The 17744-nt window shown below is 45.2% G+C and overlaps 1 protein-coding gene across 2 annotated transcripts in view; it reads left to right on the top strand.

Annotated features, from left to right (window-relative positions):
• Nucleotides 1–13382, top strand: part of LOC141107380 (thymosin beta-10-like) — a 40987-nt gene extending 27605 nt beyond the window's left edge. The window contains exons 1-3 of one of the 2 annotated variants that reach the window (XM_073598078.1): nt 12204–12363; nt 12978–13092; nt 13187–13382. In XM_073598078.1, the coding sequence (XP_073454179.1) occupies nt 12993–13092; nt 13187–13218 (132 nt within the window). In that variant the 5' untranslated portion in view covers nt 12204–12363; nt 12978–12992 and the 3' untranslated portion in view covers nt 13219–13382. Of the gene's footprint in view, nt 1–12203; nt 12364–12977; nt 13093–13186 lie in introns of those variants that run through there. The other variant, XM_073598086.1, reaches the window with a different exon arrangement.
• Nucleotides 13383–17744: the final 4362 nt, after the last annotated feature.

The following is a 17744-nucleotide window of genomic DNA, read 5'->3' as shown; positions in this document are numbered from 1 at the left end:
AATGAGTGGCCTCCCCCTCACCTCTGATCGCCCCTGACGATAATCCGACCGCCACAGGCACCGGGGGGGGTCTGATCAGATGACGGGGGTGGGGCTTAGCACGGCGTTGACGTCCTCCAACGCCCAGCGCGGGAAAGGTGTGTTTTAAAGGCACCATTGTTGCTGTTGCAAGCTGTGGAAGGACACAAGAGCAAAGGTGGCATGCAAGAGGATTTTGGTAACACAGGCATTCCTTTTTACTACTGCATCAGGCTGAGCATTAAAAGCAGCAGCAGGGCTGGACTATTGCTCAAGCAGTGAATGCATTGCTTCTGATAGTACCTTTGCTTTGTGCATCGGGCTATATTTGCAAGGGGGGTTAAAAACACCTCAAAAAAGGGCTCTAGAAGGACTATAGTCACACGGCAGCCTAGAACCATCTCAAAAAAGATGGCATCCTCCCCTGAGAGTGATATGGCTGGTCAGAGTGAGCCATCAGCAGGGGCAAGTGTTGCAGTTGCTCTTAACACTGCAGCCCCTGTGTATATTACTAAGGAGATTTTTTCTTCAACCATTTTAAGTTTGGAGCAAAAAATTGATGCTTTGATCGCATCAATGGGACTAAGTGTAGCAGATCCCCGTCCATTGCTCAGGACCCTCATGCTGAGGAACAAGGGGAGAGAGATGACGAATTTCTCTCAAAGGACCAGGAAGAGGCTGATGTCTCCTCTTCCGAAGAACCTAATATGGAAGGATCAGGTTTGCAGAAAAGATTGTTGGTACAATCTCTCACTGAATTGGTCCGCTCCACATTTTTACTGCCAGTAACGCAGTCAGTCGATGAGCGCACCTCTGGTTTGGGTTCACTAAAGCCTCCCCAATCTGTTCATGCCTTTCCTATCCATTCATGGCTAAGAAAGCTAATGTATTCTGAGTGGGAGCACCCAGATAAACAGTTTTTCCCTTCAAAAAAAGTTTTCAATACTTTATCCTATGGAGGAAGAGTTCTATAAGAAATGGGGAATTCCAGCAATTGATGCTGCTATATCCTCTGTAAACAAAAACCTAACTTGTCCAGTAGACAATGCTCATATACTAAAGGATCCAACAGATAAGAATTCATTTTTAAAAACTATATTTCGCTCGCAGGTTCAGTCATTCAGCCTGCGCTGGCAGCCATCGGAGTATCTCAGTCTTTAAAGGACCAGTTTATGGAGGTACTCAAGGTTATTCCTGATCAGCAAGCCCAGGATTTGGCCGGTATATCAGAAGAGTTGTGTTTTACAGTAGACGCTATGAAAGATTCTATTCTCCAGGCCTCACGGCTCATGCTAGGGCTGGTACATGTGCGTAGAATCCTATGGTTGAAAAATTGGTCAGTCAAAGCATCATGCAAAAAGCTCTTAGCCAGTTTTCCATTTCATGGTGAATGGTTATTTGGAGACGATCTGGATAAGTATATCCAAAGAATTTCTAATGGGAAAAGTTCCCTTTTACCGGTTAAGAAGTTTAAGCATTTTTCTTTTAAACATGCTTCTTCTCCAGTGCCAGGGGCATCAGCCTCCAGGCAGTCACGACGGCCTCCACCATCAGGTTCAAGAGGTTCAAGAGGTAAACCTCAGGGTCAGTCCCAGGGCCAAAAGAGGACCTGGGGGAGGAAACCCACAAAACAAAATACTAACGTCTCCTTATGAAGGGGAGCCCCCACTCGCTCGAGTGGGGGGAAGGCTTCTACAGTTTTCAAGGGTATGGCAGGAATAATGTTGTCACGGAACGTCCCACACTCCGCTTGAGTGCTTCCGTCATATACCGCTTCCTAAGTTCTGGAACACAAGTCCAATGGATCTGGCTATAGGAACCCCAAGAACTAGACAACACCAGTCTTGGAGTACATCAGAACTCCTTTATTTTGAGATCTCACAGACCTTTATACAGCAGGGATGACTCAAAGCTAACCTAATTAACATGACCTAATTTACTACAAAATGTACCCAGACCAGATGACAGTCTTGTGGGCACCGAGCTTCACACATTAATACAATTAACAATACAAACAACAATCTCCCCCCTCCTCAGCCTAGACCATTCGTCTATTAGCCAGGGCTGGTGGCTAATGTGATCAGCTCTCTCAATTAACATAAACACACGTTGATAACACCAGCATCTCCTCACAGGATGTGTCCCAGCAGAATGAATCAGTCTTATCAGCAGGGGGCTGCTGGAGGAATCCCCCCTCCCTCTTCAGGGACACAAATATACAGTAAGGAGTCCCCATACAATATATACATGACTGAGTCCGATTAATACAGTTCAGACTGGATTTCTCATTCACCTCAAATGCTAGGGCCCATAATCGGTGGGCAACAGGCTTGCACACAGTCCTCTCCAACAGCCTCCGCTCTGGCCATGCCCGTGACATTTCTCCCCTTTCGGCAGGAGACTAACACAGGAGGAGACCCCAGACGGGTTGACTCCGAAGTTAGTAAACAGCTCCAGTCCTCTACTGCCTGTACCCACACAGTACCCCAAACAAATCATCCCAAACAGTGCATTACTCACCCAGCCATCCTCTGCCTCTCTCAGAGAACATATCTGCCGCTGGAGAGAAGACAGGGTGACTGGGCTCACTCTGTCATGCTGTTGGGGATCTGGGCCCACTGCCCAGCATCCCTGGGGTATACAGGTGGAGACTGAAGTTCCATCCACCGTCACAGGAAATCCATCCTCTGTTAGTTGAGGGCACAGTCCAGCAGTCCTCGGCCCTGTTGCCAGCCCTTCTGCTGGAAACCCCACACCATCTGTTCCGGCTAACTGTTGGAGAGGGAGGCCGACTGCCCCGCCTCCCTGGAACTCTGTAGTTGTTGCCGGTGCTGGGCAGAGGTTGGTAGCACTCTGCCCTGTTGCCAGCACTTCTGCTGGGGACTCCGCATCCTCTGCTCCGGCTAACTGTTGGGGCAGGCAGCTGGCTTCCTCCACTCCCAAACTGTGTAGCTGCCATTGGGGAGGTGAGCCGGCTGCTTCCTTTTCCATTCCCTCATCTGGCTGCTGGGACGACATGTCGATGGTACTGTCTCCCAGGTACACGGATCTTTGCTGGGGAGGAAAGCCCACTTCCTCCACCCTGGCCAACTGTTGGGGAGGGACAACACACACCTCCTCTCCCTTCTCCCCCTGTATCTGCTGCTGGGAAGTGATTGCCATCTTCTCACCCTGAGCCTCCACAATTGCTGCAGGTGTGGGGCAGAGGTCTTGGACCCTCTGTCCGGTTGCCAGCACTTCTGCTGGGGGTTTGCTAGGTGGTTCCTCCTCTACAGAAATGTCTATTAAATCCCCAGTCTCTGGAAGTGGTAAAAGTGTGGGACAGAGGTCTTGGACCCTCTGTTCAGTTACCAGATCTTCAGCTGGAGAAGTTTGTTTTAACTCCATAGATGCTGCTGGCAGAAAATCACATGTCCCTGTCAGTGTTGTGGGAGAAAGGCCGACTACCTCTTCTCTCAGGAAGGCCGAAGCCACTGTTGGTGCTGGGCAGAACACAGTGAACTTTGGCCCTGATAGCAGCTCTTCTGCTGGAGGCTCATCAGGTTGTTCTTCCTCAGCAGAAAAGTCTATCAAATCCCATGTCTCTGCAACTGATGTCGGGGAATAGGGGTTCACCATCTCCTGTCCATGGAACCCAGAAGATGTTATCATTTCTGGACAGAGGTTAGCAGAGCTCTGCCCTGTTGTCAGCACTTCAGGTTTGGGGACGGCAATCTCCGGATTTTCCACTGCCGATTCTCTGGCATGCTGCTGAACTTGTTCTAGCAGTTTCCTGTATGCCCTTTCCAGATGCTGCTCCTTCCTTAGCAAATGGTCCAGATCAGGTTTGAGCTCTGAGACCCCTGCAAGACCGAGCATAGACTCTCTATAGTCTCTCATGTCCTCAAGGTCAGGTTCCCCTTCATCGCCAAACATAAAAAGATCTGTAAGGTTCTCCCACAGCAATCCAGGGCCGCCAAAGTCATATCCCTCCGGAGAGCATTCTGTTGTCTCCCCTAAATATCCCTCCTCTGCGTGCCATTGCAGAGCCCGATATCGATTGTCCAGCTCTATCTCCTGCTGGACCAACCTGTCCAACTCAGTCACCCATTGCTCCTGGGGCTGCTCTCCCAGGAATGCCATCCGCAATGCCCGTTGGTCACTGGCCCGTTGCTCTTGGGTTGGAAAGCACTTGCCCTGTTTTATACCAGCGAGACGGAGGGCTGCAATCCAGAGCTCCACCCGAATCAGCTGCCTGAGCTCCAGGTATTCATCCTCAGACACAGTCCTGGTGTACGTTGAAAGGATGATCCGCAGCAGCCCCGGGAATTCTGATGCCAGGTCCATATCTCCGCTGGGGTGACTGAAGTCTGCTATGCTGATCTTGGATCCAGTTGGAGGTTTGGATGTCCCAGACTTCAGACTTCAGGAAGCTTTCCCGCTGCTTACCACCAATGTCACGGAACGTCCCACACTCCGCTTGAGTGCTTCCGTCATATACCGCTTCCTAAGTTCTGGAACACAAGTCCAATGGATCTGGCTATAGGAACCCCAAGAACTAGACAACACCAGTCTTGGAGTACATCAGAACTCCTTTATTTTGAGATCTCACAGACCTTTATACAGCAGGGATGACTCAAAGCTAACCTAATTAACATGACCTAATTTACTACAAAATGTACCCAGACCAGATGACAGTCTTGTGGGCACCGAGCTTCACACATTAATACAATTAACAATACAAACAACAATCTCCCCCCTCCTCAGCCTAGACCATTCGTCTATTAGCCAGGGCTGGTGGCTAATGTGATCAGCTCTCTCAATTAACATAAACACATGTTGATAACACCAGCATCTCCTCACAGGATGTGTCCCAGCAGAATGAATCAGTCTTATCAGCAGGGGGCTGCTGGAGGAATCCCCCCTCCCTCTTCAGGGACACAAATATACAGTAAGGAGTCCCCATACAATATATACATGACTGAGTCCGATTAATACAGTTCAGACTGGATTTCTCATTCACCTCAAATGCTAGGGCCCATAATCGGTGGGCAACAGGCTTGCACACAGTCCTCTCCAACAGCCTCCGCTCTGGCCATGCCCGTGACAAATGTCAAGACAGATGGGTGGCTTCCTCAATTTCTCTAGGTTACAAACTAGAGTTCCGAGAATTCCCGTCTCCTCGTTTTCTCAGATCAAACGTTCCCAGAGATCCAGTGAAAAAGAAGTCTCTCTTTCTAGCTTTGGATCATCTCTTGTCTCAAAGAGTGATATTGGTGGTCCCCATGGAAGAGCAAGAATTAGGGTTTTATTCAAACCTTTTCACGTTTCCAAAACCAAACGGGGATGTCAGACCCATTTTAGATCTCAAAGATCTAAACCAGTTTTTTAATAACCATTCCTTTCGCATGGAGTCAGTCTGATCAGTAGTCCCCATCCTACAAGGGGGAGAATTTCTGGTATCAATGGACATCAGAGATGCTTATCTCCATGTGCCAATTTTCCCCGCTCACCAGAAATTTCTACGCTTCGTTTTCAGTTTGTAGCTCTGCCTTTCGGTCTAGCTACTGCACCTCAAGTGTTTACAAAGGTCCTGGCTCCTCCTTTAGCCAGGTTAAGGGCTCAAGGTATAACAATACTAGCCTACTTAGACGATTTACTCTTGATATCAGTAACCTGCTTAAACCAAAGTTTGGTCACTGCAGTCAGCTACCTAGAATACCTAGGTTGGATTCTCAACCTAGAGAAATCCTCCTTAAAACCATCAAGTTGATTGCAGGACTTAGGGCTGATCATAGTTACAGTTCAGAAGAAGGTGTTTTTTCCCAGGAAATGATCGGTTTTATAAAGGAACTGATTCAGTTGGTCAAAACAAAGAAGAGTCCTTCTACCTTGACTTTGCATGAAGTTATTGGGAAAGATGGTGGCTTCTTTCGAGGCCATTCCTTATGTGCAGTTTCATTCAAGACTGCTGAAAACAGTATTCTGTCAACTTGGAACAAGAAGGTCCAAGCTCTGGACTTCCCAATGCGTTTATCCCCCGAAGTGCGTCAGAGCCTCAATTGGTGGTTGATATCCAGGAATCTTCAAAAAGGAACATTCTTTCTACCAGTCACCTGGAAGGTGGTAACAGATGCCAGACTTCTGGGCTGGGGAGCAGTCCTGGAAGAAGTGTCTGTCCAAGGGAAATGGTCCAAATCAGAGAGGACCTTGCCCATCAATATTCTAGAGATTCGGGCAGTACGCCTGGCCCTAGAGGCCTGGAGGCTCAGACTACAGAATTGTACTGTCAGGATCCAATCCGACAATGCCACAGCAGTGGCCTATATCAATCACCAAGGAGGCACAAGAAGTCGTGCAGCCCAGAGAGAGGTGAATCATATTCTATCTTGGGCAGAAAACAACATTTCTTGCCTATCAGCAATTTTCATTCCAGGAATAGAGAATTGGCAGGCAGACTACTTGAGTCGCCAACAATTGTTTCCGGGAGAATGGTCCTTTCACCCCGACATCTTTCTGTGAGTATGTCAAAGATGAGGAGTTCCAGAAGTTGATCTGTTTGCATCCAGGTTCAACAACAAGATTGACAACTTTGTGTCAAGGACAAGGGATCAGTTGGCATATGGAACAGATGCCTTGGTTTTTCCAAGGGATTAGTTTTCACTGATCTATGCGTTCCTGTTCTTTTGCTTCCGTGCTTTCTTCACAGGATCAATCAAGAAGGGAAGGAGGTGATTCTTGTGGCCCCAGCGTGGCCCAGGAGATCTTGGTTTGCTGAGATCATAAAGATGGCGGTAGGAAACCCTTGGACCCTACCACTGTGGCCAGACCTTCTCTCGCAAGGTCTGGTATTCCATCCTACCTTACAAACGCTAAATTTAACGGTTTGGCTATTGAGACCCACATTCTGAAAGACCGTGGGCTGTCAGCTTCAGTAGTTTTTACTTTGGTTAATGCTAGGAAGCTGGCCTCCAGAGTCATATACTATAGAGTCTGGAAGGCATATGTCTCCTGGTGTGAATCCAGGGGTTGGCACCCCAGAAAATATGTCATAGGTAGGGTCCTTGAATTTCTGCAGATGGGATTGGAAAAGAAGCTGGTCTTGAGTACTATCAAAGGCCAGGTGTCGGCCTTATCGGTGTTTTTTCAACGACCACTTGCAGCTCACTCTGGTTCGTAACTTTATTCAGGGGGTAATGCGGATTAATCCTCCAGTTAGGTCACCCCTGAACCCTTGGGACGTGAATTTAGTCCTGTCGGCATTACAGAAAAAGCCTTTTGAGCCAATACGAGATATTTCCTTACAAGGAAATTAATTTTCTTGGTTGGCATATCTTCTGCAAGAAGAGTATCAGAGTTGGCTGCTCTTTCTTGTAAAGAGCCATATTTGATTATTCATAAGGATAAGGTTGTATTGCGGCCTTATCCTAAATTACTACAGAAGGTAGTATCAGGTTTTCATTTAAACCAGGATATTGTTCTGCCTTCATTTTTTCCAGAACCTTGTTCTGTGGAAGAAAGGTCACTACATTCTCTTGATATGGTGAGAGCAGTCAAAGTCTATTTGAAGGTGACCACTCAGATTCGTAAAACGGATGTTTTGTTTGTGTTGCCAGACGGTCCTAAAAGAGGACAGGCAGAGTTGAAATCTACTATTCCTAAATGGATTCGTCAAGTGATTGTTCAAGCTTATGGTTTAAAGAGGAAAATTCCTCCTTTTTATATTAAAGCGCAGTCCACCAGAGATGTTAGTGCTTCTTGGGTAGTGCATCACCAAGCCTCCATGGCTCAGATCTGCAAGGCCGCAACTTGGTCTTCAGTCCATACTTTTACCAGATTCTATGGAATAGATGTAAAAGGTCATGAGGATATCGCCTTTGGGTGCAGAGTACTGCAGGCTGCAATATAAGTCCTCTTGTCTCTTGGTGCCCTACTTTTGTTGTGTCTCCCTCCCTTCAGTTGGCATTGCTATGGGACATCTCACATAGTAACTACTATGGCTCTGTGTCCCGTGATGTACGATGAGAAAATAGGATTTTTATAACAGCTTACCTGTAAAATCCTTTTCTTTGAAGTACATCACGGGACACAGAGGTCCCTCCCTTCTTTGGTATATATGTGTATTGCAAGATTGTGGCGGACAAATCTGACACTAAAAAGTGACACTTTTTGGAGACCTGTGACATTATTACATTGATCAGTGCTAACAAAATGCACTGATCAATGTATAAATGACACTGGCAGGGAAGGGGTTAACACTAGGGGGCGATCAAGGGGTTAACAGTGTTCCCTGGGTGTGTTCTAACTGTGTGGGCTTAATGGAAAACCACAGAGATCGCTGTTCCTGATATCTGGGAACAGCAGATCTCCATGATGTCTCCTGTCAGAATGGGGATCCACCTTTTTTACATAGGCAGATCCCCATTCTGCCTCTGTGTAGCGTGATTGCAGGTCGCCAGCGGACATTGAGTCCACGGCCACGCTCCTGTGGCGTGCGTCGGTCCCGCAGTGTCACATGCACGGACCTCCTGATTGGCTGAGACACAGCAGCGGGAGAAGAGAGAGAGGTGGAGGGGCCGAACCACATCTCCGTGTCTGAATGGACACACGGAGCTGTGACTCGGCTTGGGTGCCCCCATAGCAAACTGCTTGCTGTGGGGCGTTTGACAGGAGGGAGGGGCCAGGAGCACAGAAGAGGCACCTGAGAAGAGGAGGATCTGGGCTGCTCTGTGCAAATCCACTGTAACAAAGCACGTAAATATAACATGTTTGTTATTTTTATAGAAAAAAAAGAGACTTTACAATCACTTTAAGTCTGACCATAGACTGCAAGATAAAAAGAAATCCATCTCGCCAATTATTAGAGTATTGAAATTTTTTTCAGACTAAAAACAGGGTGGAGTAGGACTTTGAGTGTGCCTTGGTGGGGTTGAAATAACAATCTATACCACAGATTAAAAATGTAGAGAATCTTTATTCACCATCCATGGAAGGAAACCTTAAAAGCAGATTACAATCTGAAATAGATTACAGTTTTACTGTTTCTTTTGGTCCAGGGTGTGCAAATTCTGGTAGAGAGTGTCAGAAATGTGGTCTACGCGTTTCGCGGGAGACCGTGCTTCGTCGGGGCCTTATAAATAGCACAAAAAATATAGAAATATTACAGTGTTAAAGAGTAATCGAGAAATACAGTTCCAACAACATTTGTGAAATGATGTTTAGTGAACATTGTCATTACAAAAACAGTATATGAAAAATCACATTTTATATATCATGAAAGTATTATGACCTTATAGGGTGTTTGTAATTGCCCACTAGTAAAGCTCCAACATATCAGCCTAGAGCTTTAACCAAAAACGTCTGATGTTCAGCTGTGTCTCACGAATGCAAGACTAATTGAAAGGATAAAATGAATTACATAAACATAAAAAAGTAAAATGGTTTTATTTGGGTACAACGTTCATAGAATGAAAACAGTTGATGCATATAAATACATACAAAAAAAGAGATATTTCCATGAAATTGGTATTTTATACCACATATATGACCTTAGACACCACTTAATACAATACATAGATAAGACAGTGCATCCAAGAACGAACAGAAAACAGAATTCCTATAGAGGTGTTCCATTTGAGAATATGAATTGGCAGATTTGTGGGTCAGGTTGTGGGTCCGGGTATGTGTATTCCTTTTTAATAGCTCGACATGCTGCGCGTATAAATACGCTTCTTCAGTAGCATAGGAAATTCATATAACGGTCAGACGCGGAATAAAGGCTATGATGTATTTGCTGGTAAGCATAGGCGTGCGCAGACCATGGCATTAGGGTGTGCACCCAAAGCTCAAACACACATGTGTATATATATATTTTTATTATTTTTCTAAAAAAATATTTTGTTCATTTTTTTTTTATTATTTAGATTTTTTATTTTTTATGTATATTATTTTTATATTATTTTTTTATCATACATTTTTTTAAAATTTTTGTATTTTTTACAATTTTATTTAGTAATATATTATTACTATTATTATTATACAATTTTTTAGGAGCTCCATTGGGGGGCTTTGGTTTGATATCAGAGGTCTACACAGACCCCTGATATCTCACTTTTAAGACAGAAATTCCCGTCCCTTCTTCTGCAGCCAAACAGCAGGGGGATTCTGTGCAGCACAGCATGATTAGGGTGTGCCACGCCTATGCTGGTAAGCAAAAGTATCTAATTGTATTAGGAAACCACAAATGTGGGGACAGTGCTGGAGAGGCACCACTACTAGCCCGTACCCCAATGTTTGAGTAATAATAGAGTCTATTATAGATATTCGTAGATAAGGATAGACTGGTAGCTCCAGGAAGTAACTACCTCAAGCCTTGTAGGGACAGGCCGTCTATGTAGGGTACATCTCCCAATGGCTAGTCAGCGTCAGCTTTAGGGCTGATTCACAGCAGATGCAGTCCAGTGTGTTTTTAATCACTTCAGTACTAGGCACTTTCACCCCCTTCCTGCCCAGGCCAATTTTCACCTTTCAGTGCTGCCGCACTTTGCATGACAATTGCACGGTCATGCAACACTGTACCTATATGAAATTTTTATCAAAAAGACAAATAGAGCTTTCATTTGGTGGTATTTAATAACCACTGGGTTTTTTATTGTTTTCTACAAAACTGAAAAAGACCAAACATTTTGAAAAAAAAAGTTTTTTTCTTTGTTTCTGTTATGAAATTTTGCAAATAAGTATTTTTTTTTTTCCTTCACTGATGGGGCTGCACTGATGGGCACTGGTGAGGCTGCACTGATGAGGCCTCGCTGATGGGCGATGGTGAGGCTGAACTGATGAGCACTGATGGGGCCTCACTGATGGGCACTGGTGAGGCTGCACTGATGGGGCCTCACTGATGGGTACTGGTAAGGCTGCACTGTTGAGGCCTCACTGATGAGGCTGCACTGATGGGCACTGGTAAGGCTGCACTGTTAAGGCCTTACTGATGGGCACTGGTGAGGCTGAACTGATAAAGCCTCACTGATGGGCACTGGTGAGGCTGCAATGATGGGCATTGGTGAGGCTGCACTGTTGAGGCCTCACTGATGGGCACTGGTGGGGCTTCACTGATGGGCACTGGTGAGGCTGCACTAATAGGCAATGATGAGGCTGCAATGATGGACACCGATTATCAGTGTAAACAATGTGCTGACAGGCTTGCTGGTTATCAGCTCTCCTTTCCTCACACAGACAGTGAGGAAGGGACTGCCAATAATGGGCAAGTCTGGACACAGCTGATCACATGGTGTGATTGGCCCTTTACCTCTATCTGTGATCAGCTGTGTGCTAAAGACACAGTGGTCACAGAGCATACCCGGTGTGCCCGCAGGGGGCGGGGTTCTAGGAGTATGTCTATGGATGCCCTCCCCGAACTATAGTACAGTGCTGTAGCCATCGGTACTAAAGTGGTTAATCTGCATCAAAAACGCATGGACGGCATCTCCAAAGATTCCAAGGGCTTAGTTCACACCAGTGCAACATGCTACATTTGCTACAAAGTATAACATGCTACATTTTGTATTTTCTCCATGGAATGTGGCAAAACGCATTGGAAATCACACGTTAATGGAGATGAAGGGGAAAAAAAAGGGGGGATGCACCAAAAAAACGCATGTGCAGAAATACATCCATACTGCCTACAATGTAGGCTGCATGAAAACGAAGTGCGCTGATACTTTTTAGGCGTGATTCTCAACGAGGCATTTTCAGGGCTTTTTGCAGATTTGCACTACAGAACGTGTTCCATAGGAAACCATGTTAAATGGACTGTGGTGCAAATCTGCAAAATGCAAAAAAAAAAAAAAAAAAAAGCAGTAAAAATACATAGGTGTGAATCAAGCCTAATGCAACGCATGGCAGCACACGTCACACCAGCAGGGTACATAGATGGACTTGAATGGTGTATCAGTTGGTGACAGACACCCCACTGTGCAATATACACCCTAATGATAAGAATTGTGGAAACACCCGCTGTGTATTGTGTATAAGCCGGGAACCTCAGACTTTTGTCATTCCAATGCCGGGGCGTGCCGTCTGGAAGCCGCTAGCATACAGAACGTGGTCCCGTTATATGAACCCTCACTCTTCCTGCTTCCTTCATTGTTCTGCACACACCCACGTGCCGGTTCCGATCTATCACTGGGCGTGACACTAGGCGGCACCACGTGACCCCGCTCTGCCGACAGCTTCGTTAGCGCTCGTCCAATGGGGTGAAGCTATGACGAAGTCATAGGGCTGGGCTCGCCCTATAAATAGGGGGGGCTGGGGGTCTGTACCCATTGTTCCTCTTGTGAAGTGGTTATCGTTGCTGAGAGCTGCTGCTGGGTAAGTACCCGGGATGGGCTCAGCATGGGGATCGCTAGATTGTATGTCTGCTCAATGGTTATATAATATATCTGTCTGCTAACTCTGTATCCCTTTCACACCACGAGGTCTGGTTTAAGCTATTTAAAATCTGATTGGATTCAGCTAGAAAGAAGTGTTTTAGCTTTACAAAAAAGGATTTTAGCTGTGAATGGAGAAAACTTGTATAGGAAGCATTACAAGAGGCCACCATTTAGGCCTGATTAACATCTATGCAGTTTTAGTGCTTTTTGCAGATTTGCACTACAGTCCATTTAACGTGGTTTCCTATGGAACACGTTCTGTAGTACAGACCTGCAAAAAGCACTAAAAATGCATAGGTGTAAATCCAGCCTTATACATTTAGGAGCATGCAAAAAAAAAAATTACACATTTTCCATGTAACTAATCCATCATCAGCTGTGGCCTCTTGTAAACTGTTTTCATGCATTGATATCTGTGATCTGCCTTTGATGTGGGAGCCTGATAAGACATGTGGGTGGGTGCTCATTCATTCTGTACAGAGATGAGGCTTCTGTGGGTGCCATGTCCATCCGTCTGTCCTGACAGCACCTCCATCTGCTTCCTTTTTACAGACAAGAGCAATAAAGATGGCAGACAAACCGGACCTGAAAGAGATCGACAGTTTCGACAAGTCAAAGCTGAAGAAAACCGAGACACAAGAGAAGAACCCCCTGCCTACAAAAGAGGGTAAGTCTTCTGGACACCCCCCTGTTATGTGTTCTCATGCCTGATTGCTGATTATTATCCAGCATGTGTTCTAATAAAATGTCATACCTTCCAGAAATTGAACAGGAAAAGCAAGGCTTTAATTAGCACCTGGACCCTCTACGGGATTTGGTGAAATCGTGCACTGTGAATGAAGATGTGACCTGCCAGTCCTAATGAAGGATCATAGAATGCCAAAAAAGGGAATTTTCTGTCTGAACTTGTCTTCCCTCTATGTATTTGAATGGAATAAACATTTTGTGCAATAAAAAGTCATCTCTGCATTTATTGCTTTTTATCGTATCAGTTTTGCATAGTGTATATGTGGAACTTGATTTTTAAATTGGTGGGGGGAGGGGTTCCACTTTCCAAGCCAAACTGTGATAACGCCCACCCTGTCATATTTTTCTTCACATATTGTGGGGGTTTTTAGTCTTCTTCCCAACCCGATAGCTAGATTTCTTTTTAGCTGCTGATTTGATGACTTTGCATTTTTTTAATCGCTGCCTATGTTAACGTTGGTGTTATGACCGCCCAAGGCTTCCTCTTTTCAAGGTGGTTCCTTCTCTTGCTGCATCCAATAAGGCTACTTTCACACTGTAGCTGTGCTGCGTTGGCATTAAAACTCCTCCTTCAGTTTGAAAGTGGCCTAAAGCCACCCTTCCAGTTAGGGACTGGAGTAGGGCTGGGAGATTTTCTAAAAAACCTGCAATTTTCTTAACTCTATTCACGATTCTAATCGAGGGGTGTGTTTTTGGGTCCCCCCCCCCCCCAAGCCCTAGACTATAGAACATAAAAGGCATTCTCCTCAACCCCACACCACACAGACTGGCTTGGGTGCATTAACTACTGTTTAACTCTATTGTAAGTGCTATGTTTGAATTTTAACAAATGGTTTACTGGGGTGATATTTTATTTCGCTTGTTGAGGGCTTAATACTCTATATATCCTATAGAACAGACTAATTTTTGCTCAAATGTACGAGGCCTTCTCGTGGTGGTGGTGATGGATGGGGGGGGGGGGGTGCTGTGGAATAATGTAATTTAGTGTGGAAATTCACTTTAAGCCTAACTCCATGGTTTAACCTCACCACCCTTTTTTTTTTTTTTTTTTTTTTTTTTTTTTTTATGGCTTGTTTGGGCATATGAGTTACTCCCCTAATAGGTGAGCTTGATGGATGTGCTAATAGTACAGTATGTAGCCTCAGCTGTATTTAGCAGTTGGCTGAGGACAAACTCACAGAATCGCATGATTTCAAAGCTGCATGTCAGTGTGACTGAGCTGACATCTGTGATTTCATGCACAGATATCTAGGCCGGTCGCAGCTGAAATCACCAAAAGTAGTGCAGCACCACCAAGTTGGTGTTGTACTGATTTTGAGCAGTTCCATTGCCAACAATAGGGTGCGACTTGTCATGAGATTTGATCTGTCAAGTTGCACTGGTGTGAGCATGGGACAGTCTAGACTCCTCCCAACAGAAAGCTGCTTGCCCTTGGTGCACTGCTGCATTCTTGCTCCCGTGGGACTGCTCGATGCATAGAGTCCGGCTGCCTGGGTTCACACTAAAAATGCATGTGGCTCACAACAGGGGATCACCATTTGACCCAGGTAACTAGTGGTTTCTAAATGAAAACAGCAGCAACTTTTTTTTTTTTTATATACAGTGTGCATTTTGTTTAGTTAAGAATTGAGGCCAAGCACCTGGCATTTTCAGGTGATCAGTAACAGCTACCATATTCCTTCTGATACAATTTCTTTTTAAATAAAACCTGTATTTAGACAGCCATTACTGTTATAAGCCGAAGACATCTATGCTTTGGGTCAATCACATCAGAGCAAAGCATGCTATAATTAGGGTTATGTTTTGTGTGTTCTGGCCTAGTGAATAGGAGGGTGGAGAGGAAAGAGAAAACAAACTGAAAAGGATGGCAACAGCAGCCTCTGGATTTCCCCTAAGTGAGTGTGTAGCTAGATGTTTCTTTGCTCTGATAAACATACTATTGTAAGCACTTTACATCTGCATAAGTGCAAAAAAAAAAAAAGTAGTTAACATTTTGTTCCCTGTTATCACTGCATTATGAAATGCCTCACCCACTTATAGAGAACAGGGAGGTGGTATGCAGTCCTTATTTACTCTATTTCCTATGGAGGCAAGGCTATGGTCATCACCTGAGTATATGATGTGTGGACAAGGTAGGGTTACCAGTTTAAAATAAATGGGTAGAGGAGTGAAAGCGAATGCAGCCACCTCAGCCAAGAACAGGTAAGCAAATTTTTTTTTTTTTTTTTTGTTCTTTGCTTTAGATAGCGTACCGCCATGTCTATTAAGATAAACCTGTAATAAGATTATATTTGTATTGCAAAAGTTGTTACCTCTTTTTCAGCGTTTCTGCTGAAATTGCGTAAAACACATCCATAATTTTATTGTTCTGACATTTTCTATAAGTGTTAAGGTCCATTGTAGCTTCCCTCCAGACCTGTCCTGTGAAACCTTGGATAATCTACCTAAACCGTCTGCAGATCACTCAAGCGGTCCCTGCTTCCAGTAGGACTGGTGACTTTGAGCCTAAGGAGCATCAGGATAGAACAAATCTGACACTTCTGTAAAAAAAAAACTTGAGGGATGATGTATATTTTGCATATTCACACAGAGACAGTCTGGCACAAATACATATGTGGTATTCAATCAGCCTCTGCATATGTTTTAAATCACTATTAGCCTAAGCTACTACAGTGGCCATGATCCTTCGGGTGCTGTACTAAGCAGCTGCCCTTCTGTATAGTAACCACAGGGAGTTGCTCATTTGGCATAGCTGCCATTAAAAAAAAAAAACAAACAAACATTATGCCAAATGTATCATTCTTGGTGTTCACATTTTAAGGCTGGACTTGCATCTAACCCTTGTGGTAGACTGACATTACCATAACTGACTGGTGCCATATGTTTGACAGTGTAGCACACAATGCACATGCATTATGGTACTCAGCAATGCGCAGATGTGATGCATTAAAGAGTGCAGATGTACTAAAAATGTGTGTTGAATGGACCGCAATGCATGTACCACAATTGTATGAATTCAACCATAAACTCCTGCCAAGGTTAGTGAATGGTACCTTTCACACTAAAGGAAGTCTTTCAAGCAAAAAAAAAAAAAAAAAAAACACGGAAGCTGACATAAGAAAAATAGCATATAATATGCTTAATTTTCTTCAAAATACTTTAAAGCTGACTATACATGACTGCTCACTCATCATCTGGCGTGCTGACTTGCTCCTGCGCCTCCAGGAAGGTGTGTTGTAGAGAGTTCCTACAGCACCTGAGCCCAAGGCCCATGGTCACCCCTTCCAGACTAGGGGGCACCCTCAAGGGCCACCAACAGTCTCATCAGTACTCCTCTATCTTCCATCCAAATGCCCCTGCTGGCATGACCCATGAGTATTTATGAGATATCTGCCCCCTGCCAGCACATAATGCTGGGGATTGACTGGGGCCCTCATCAATACTCCAAGCAGCTCCTCTTAGACTCCACCCTCTACTGGAAGCTTCTCCAAGGTTCCAGAGCACAGGGGGAGTTATCCGAGGTGCTGCTTGCTGAGTCATCCAGCCTCCCTGAGTTACTCAGGCTTGACCCAGATGGAAGCCAGGCCAAATTTCCCTACACTAATGCCCTGTACACAGACGGAAAAGGTGCGATCGGATTGTGTTGTTGGAAATTCTGATCGTGTGTGGGCTCCATCTGACTTTTTCGTCGGAATTTCCAACACACAAAGTTTGAGAGCAGGATATAAAATTTTCCAACACAATCCGATCGTTTAAATTCCGATCGTGTGTACACAAATCCGACGCACAAAGTGCCATGCATGCTCAGAATAAATCAAGAGACGAAAGCTATTGGCTACTGCCCCATTTATAGTCCCGACGTACATGTTTTACGTCATTGCGTTCAGAACGATCGGATTTTACAACAACTTTGTGCGACCGTGTGTATGCAAGACAAGTTTGAGCCAACATCCGTCGGAAAAAAATCCATGGATTTTGTTGTCGGAATGTCCGATCAATGTCCGATCGTCTGTACAGGGCATAACAATTATATACACTAGCATCTAGCTAGAGGGTGCTGCATAGATGTAGTCTTCGACGTTCAGGATGAGCTGAGCAGTTCTTTACAGCAGTGGTTAAACAGCAGGTTGCTGATGCACTGACAGCTGTGGTGGATTATGCTGAGAAAGGCTGTAAGAATAGCTGGATAGCAGAGAGTGGTTATGACCACTTCGTGTGATGATTTGTGGTGCAGCTACAGGGATGAATGAGCTGTGTGTCGCTTCCTAAGGATGCACAGACGTGCAAAATGCATAGAGGCTGAGCTGCTGACATCACTATGGATGCACACTTCCTGCGGCCATAAAACCCCCCATCCCTGCTGTCACAGCAGACCGGGGATCTTCTCATTGTGTCTGCTGCTACAATTCAAAAAACAGGACAGTAGTGTCCTCTGCTCCCCTTCGCATCACCCCCCACAGCAGTGTCCTCTGCCTCCCTTCACATCACCCCCCACAGCAGTGTCCTCTGCCTCCCTTCACATCACCCCCCACAGCAATGTCCTCTGCCTCCCTTGACATTACCCCCCACAGT

Source organism: Aquarana catesbeiana, linkage group LG01 (genome assembly GCF_042186555.1).
Source record: "Aquarana catesbeiana isolate 2022-GZ linkage group LG01, ASM4218655v1, whole genome shotgun sequence".
NCBI lineage: Eukaryota > Metazoa > Chordata > Amphibia > Anura > Ranidae > Aquarana > Aquarana catesbeiana.
Note: the sequence above shows the minus strand (reverse complement) of the source record. Positions and strands in the feature narration are given on the sequence as shown.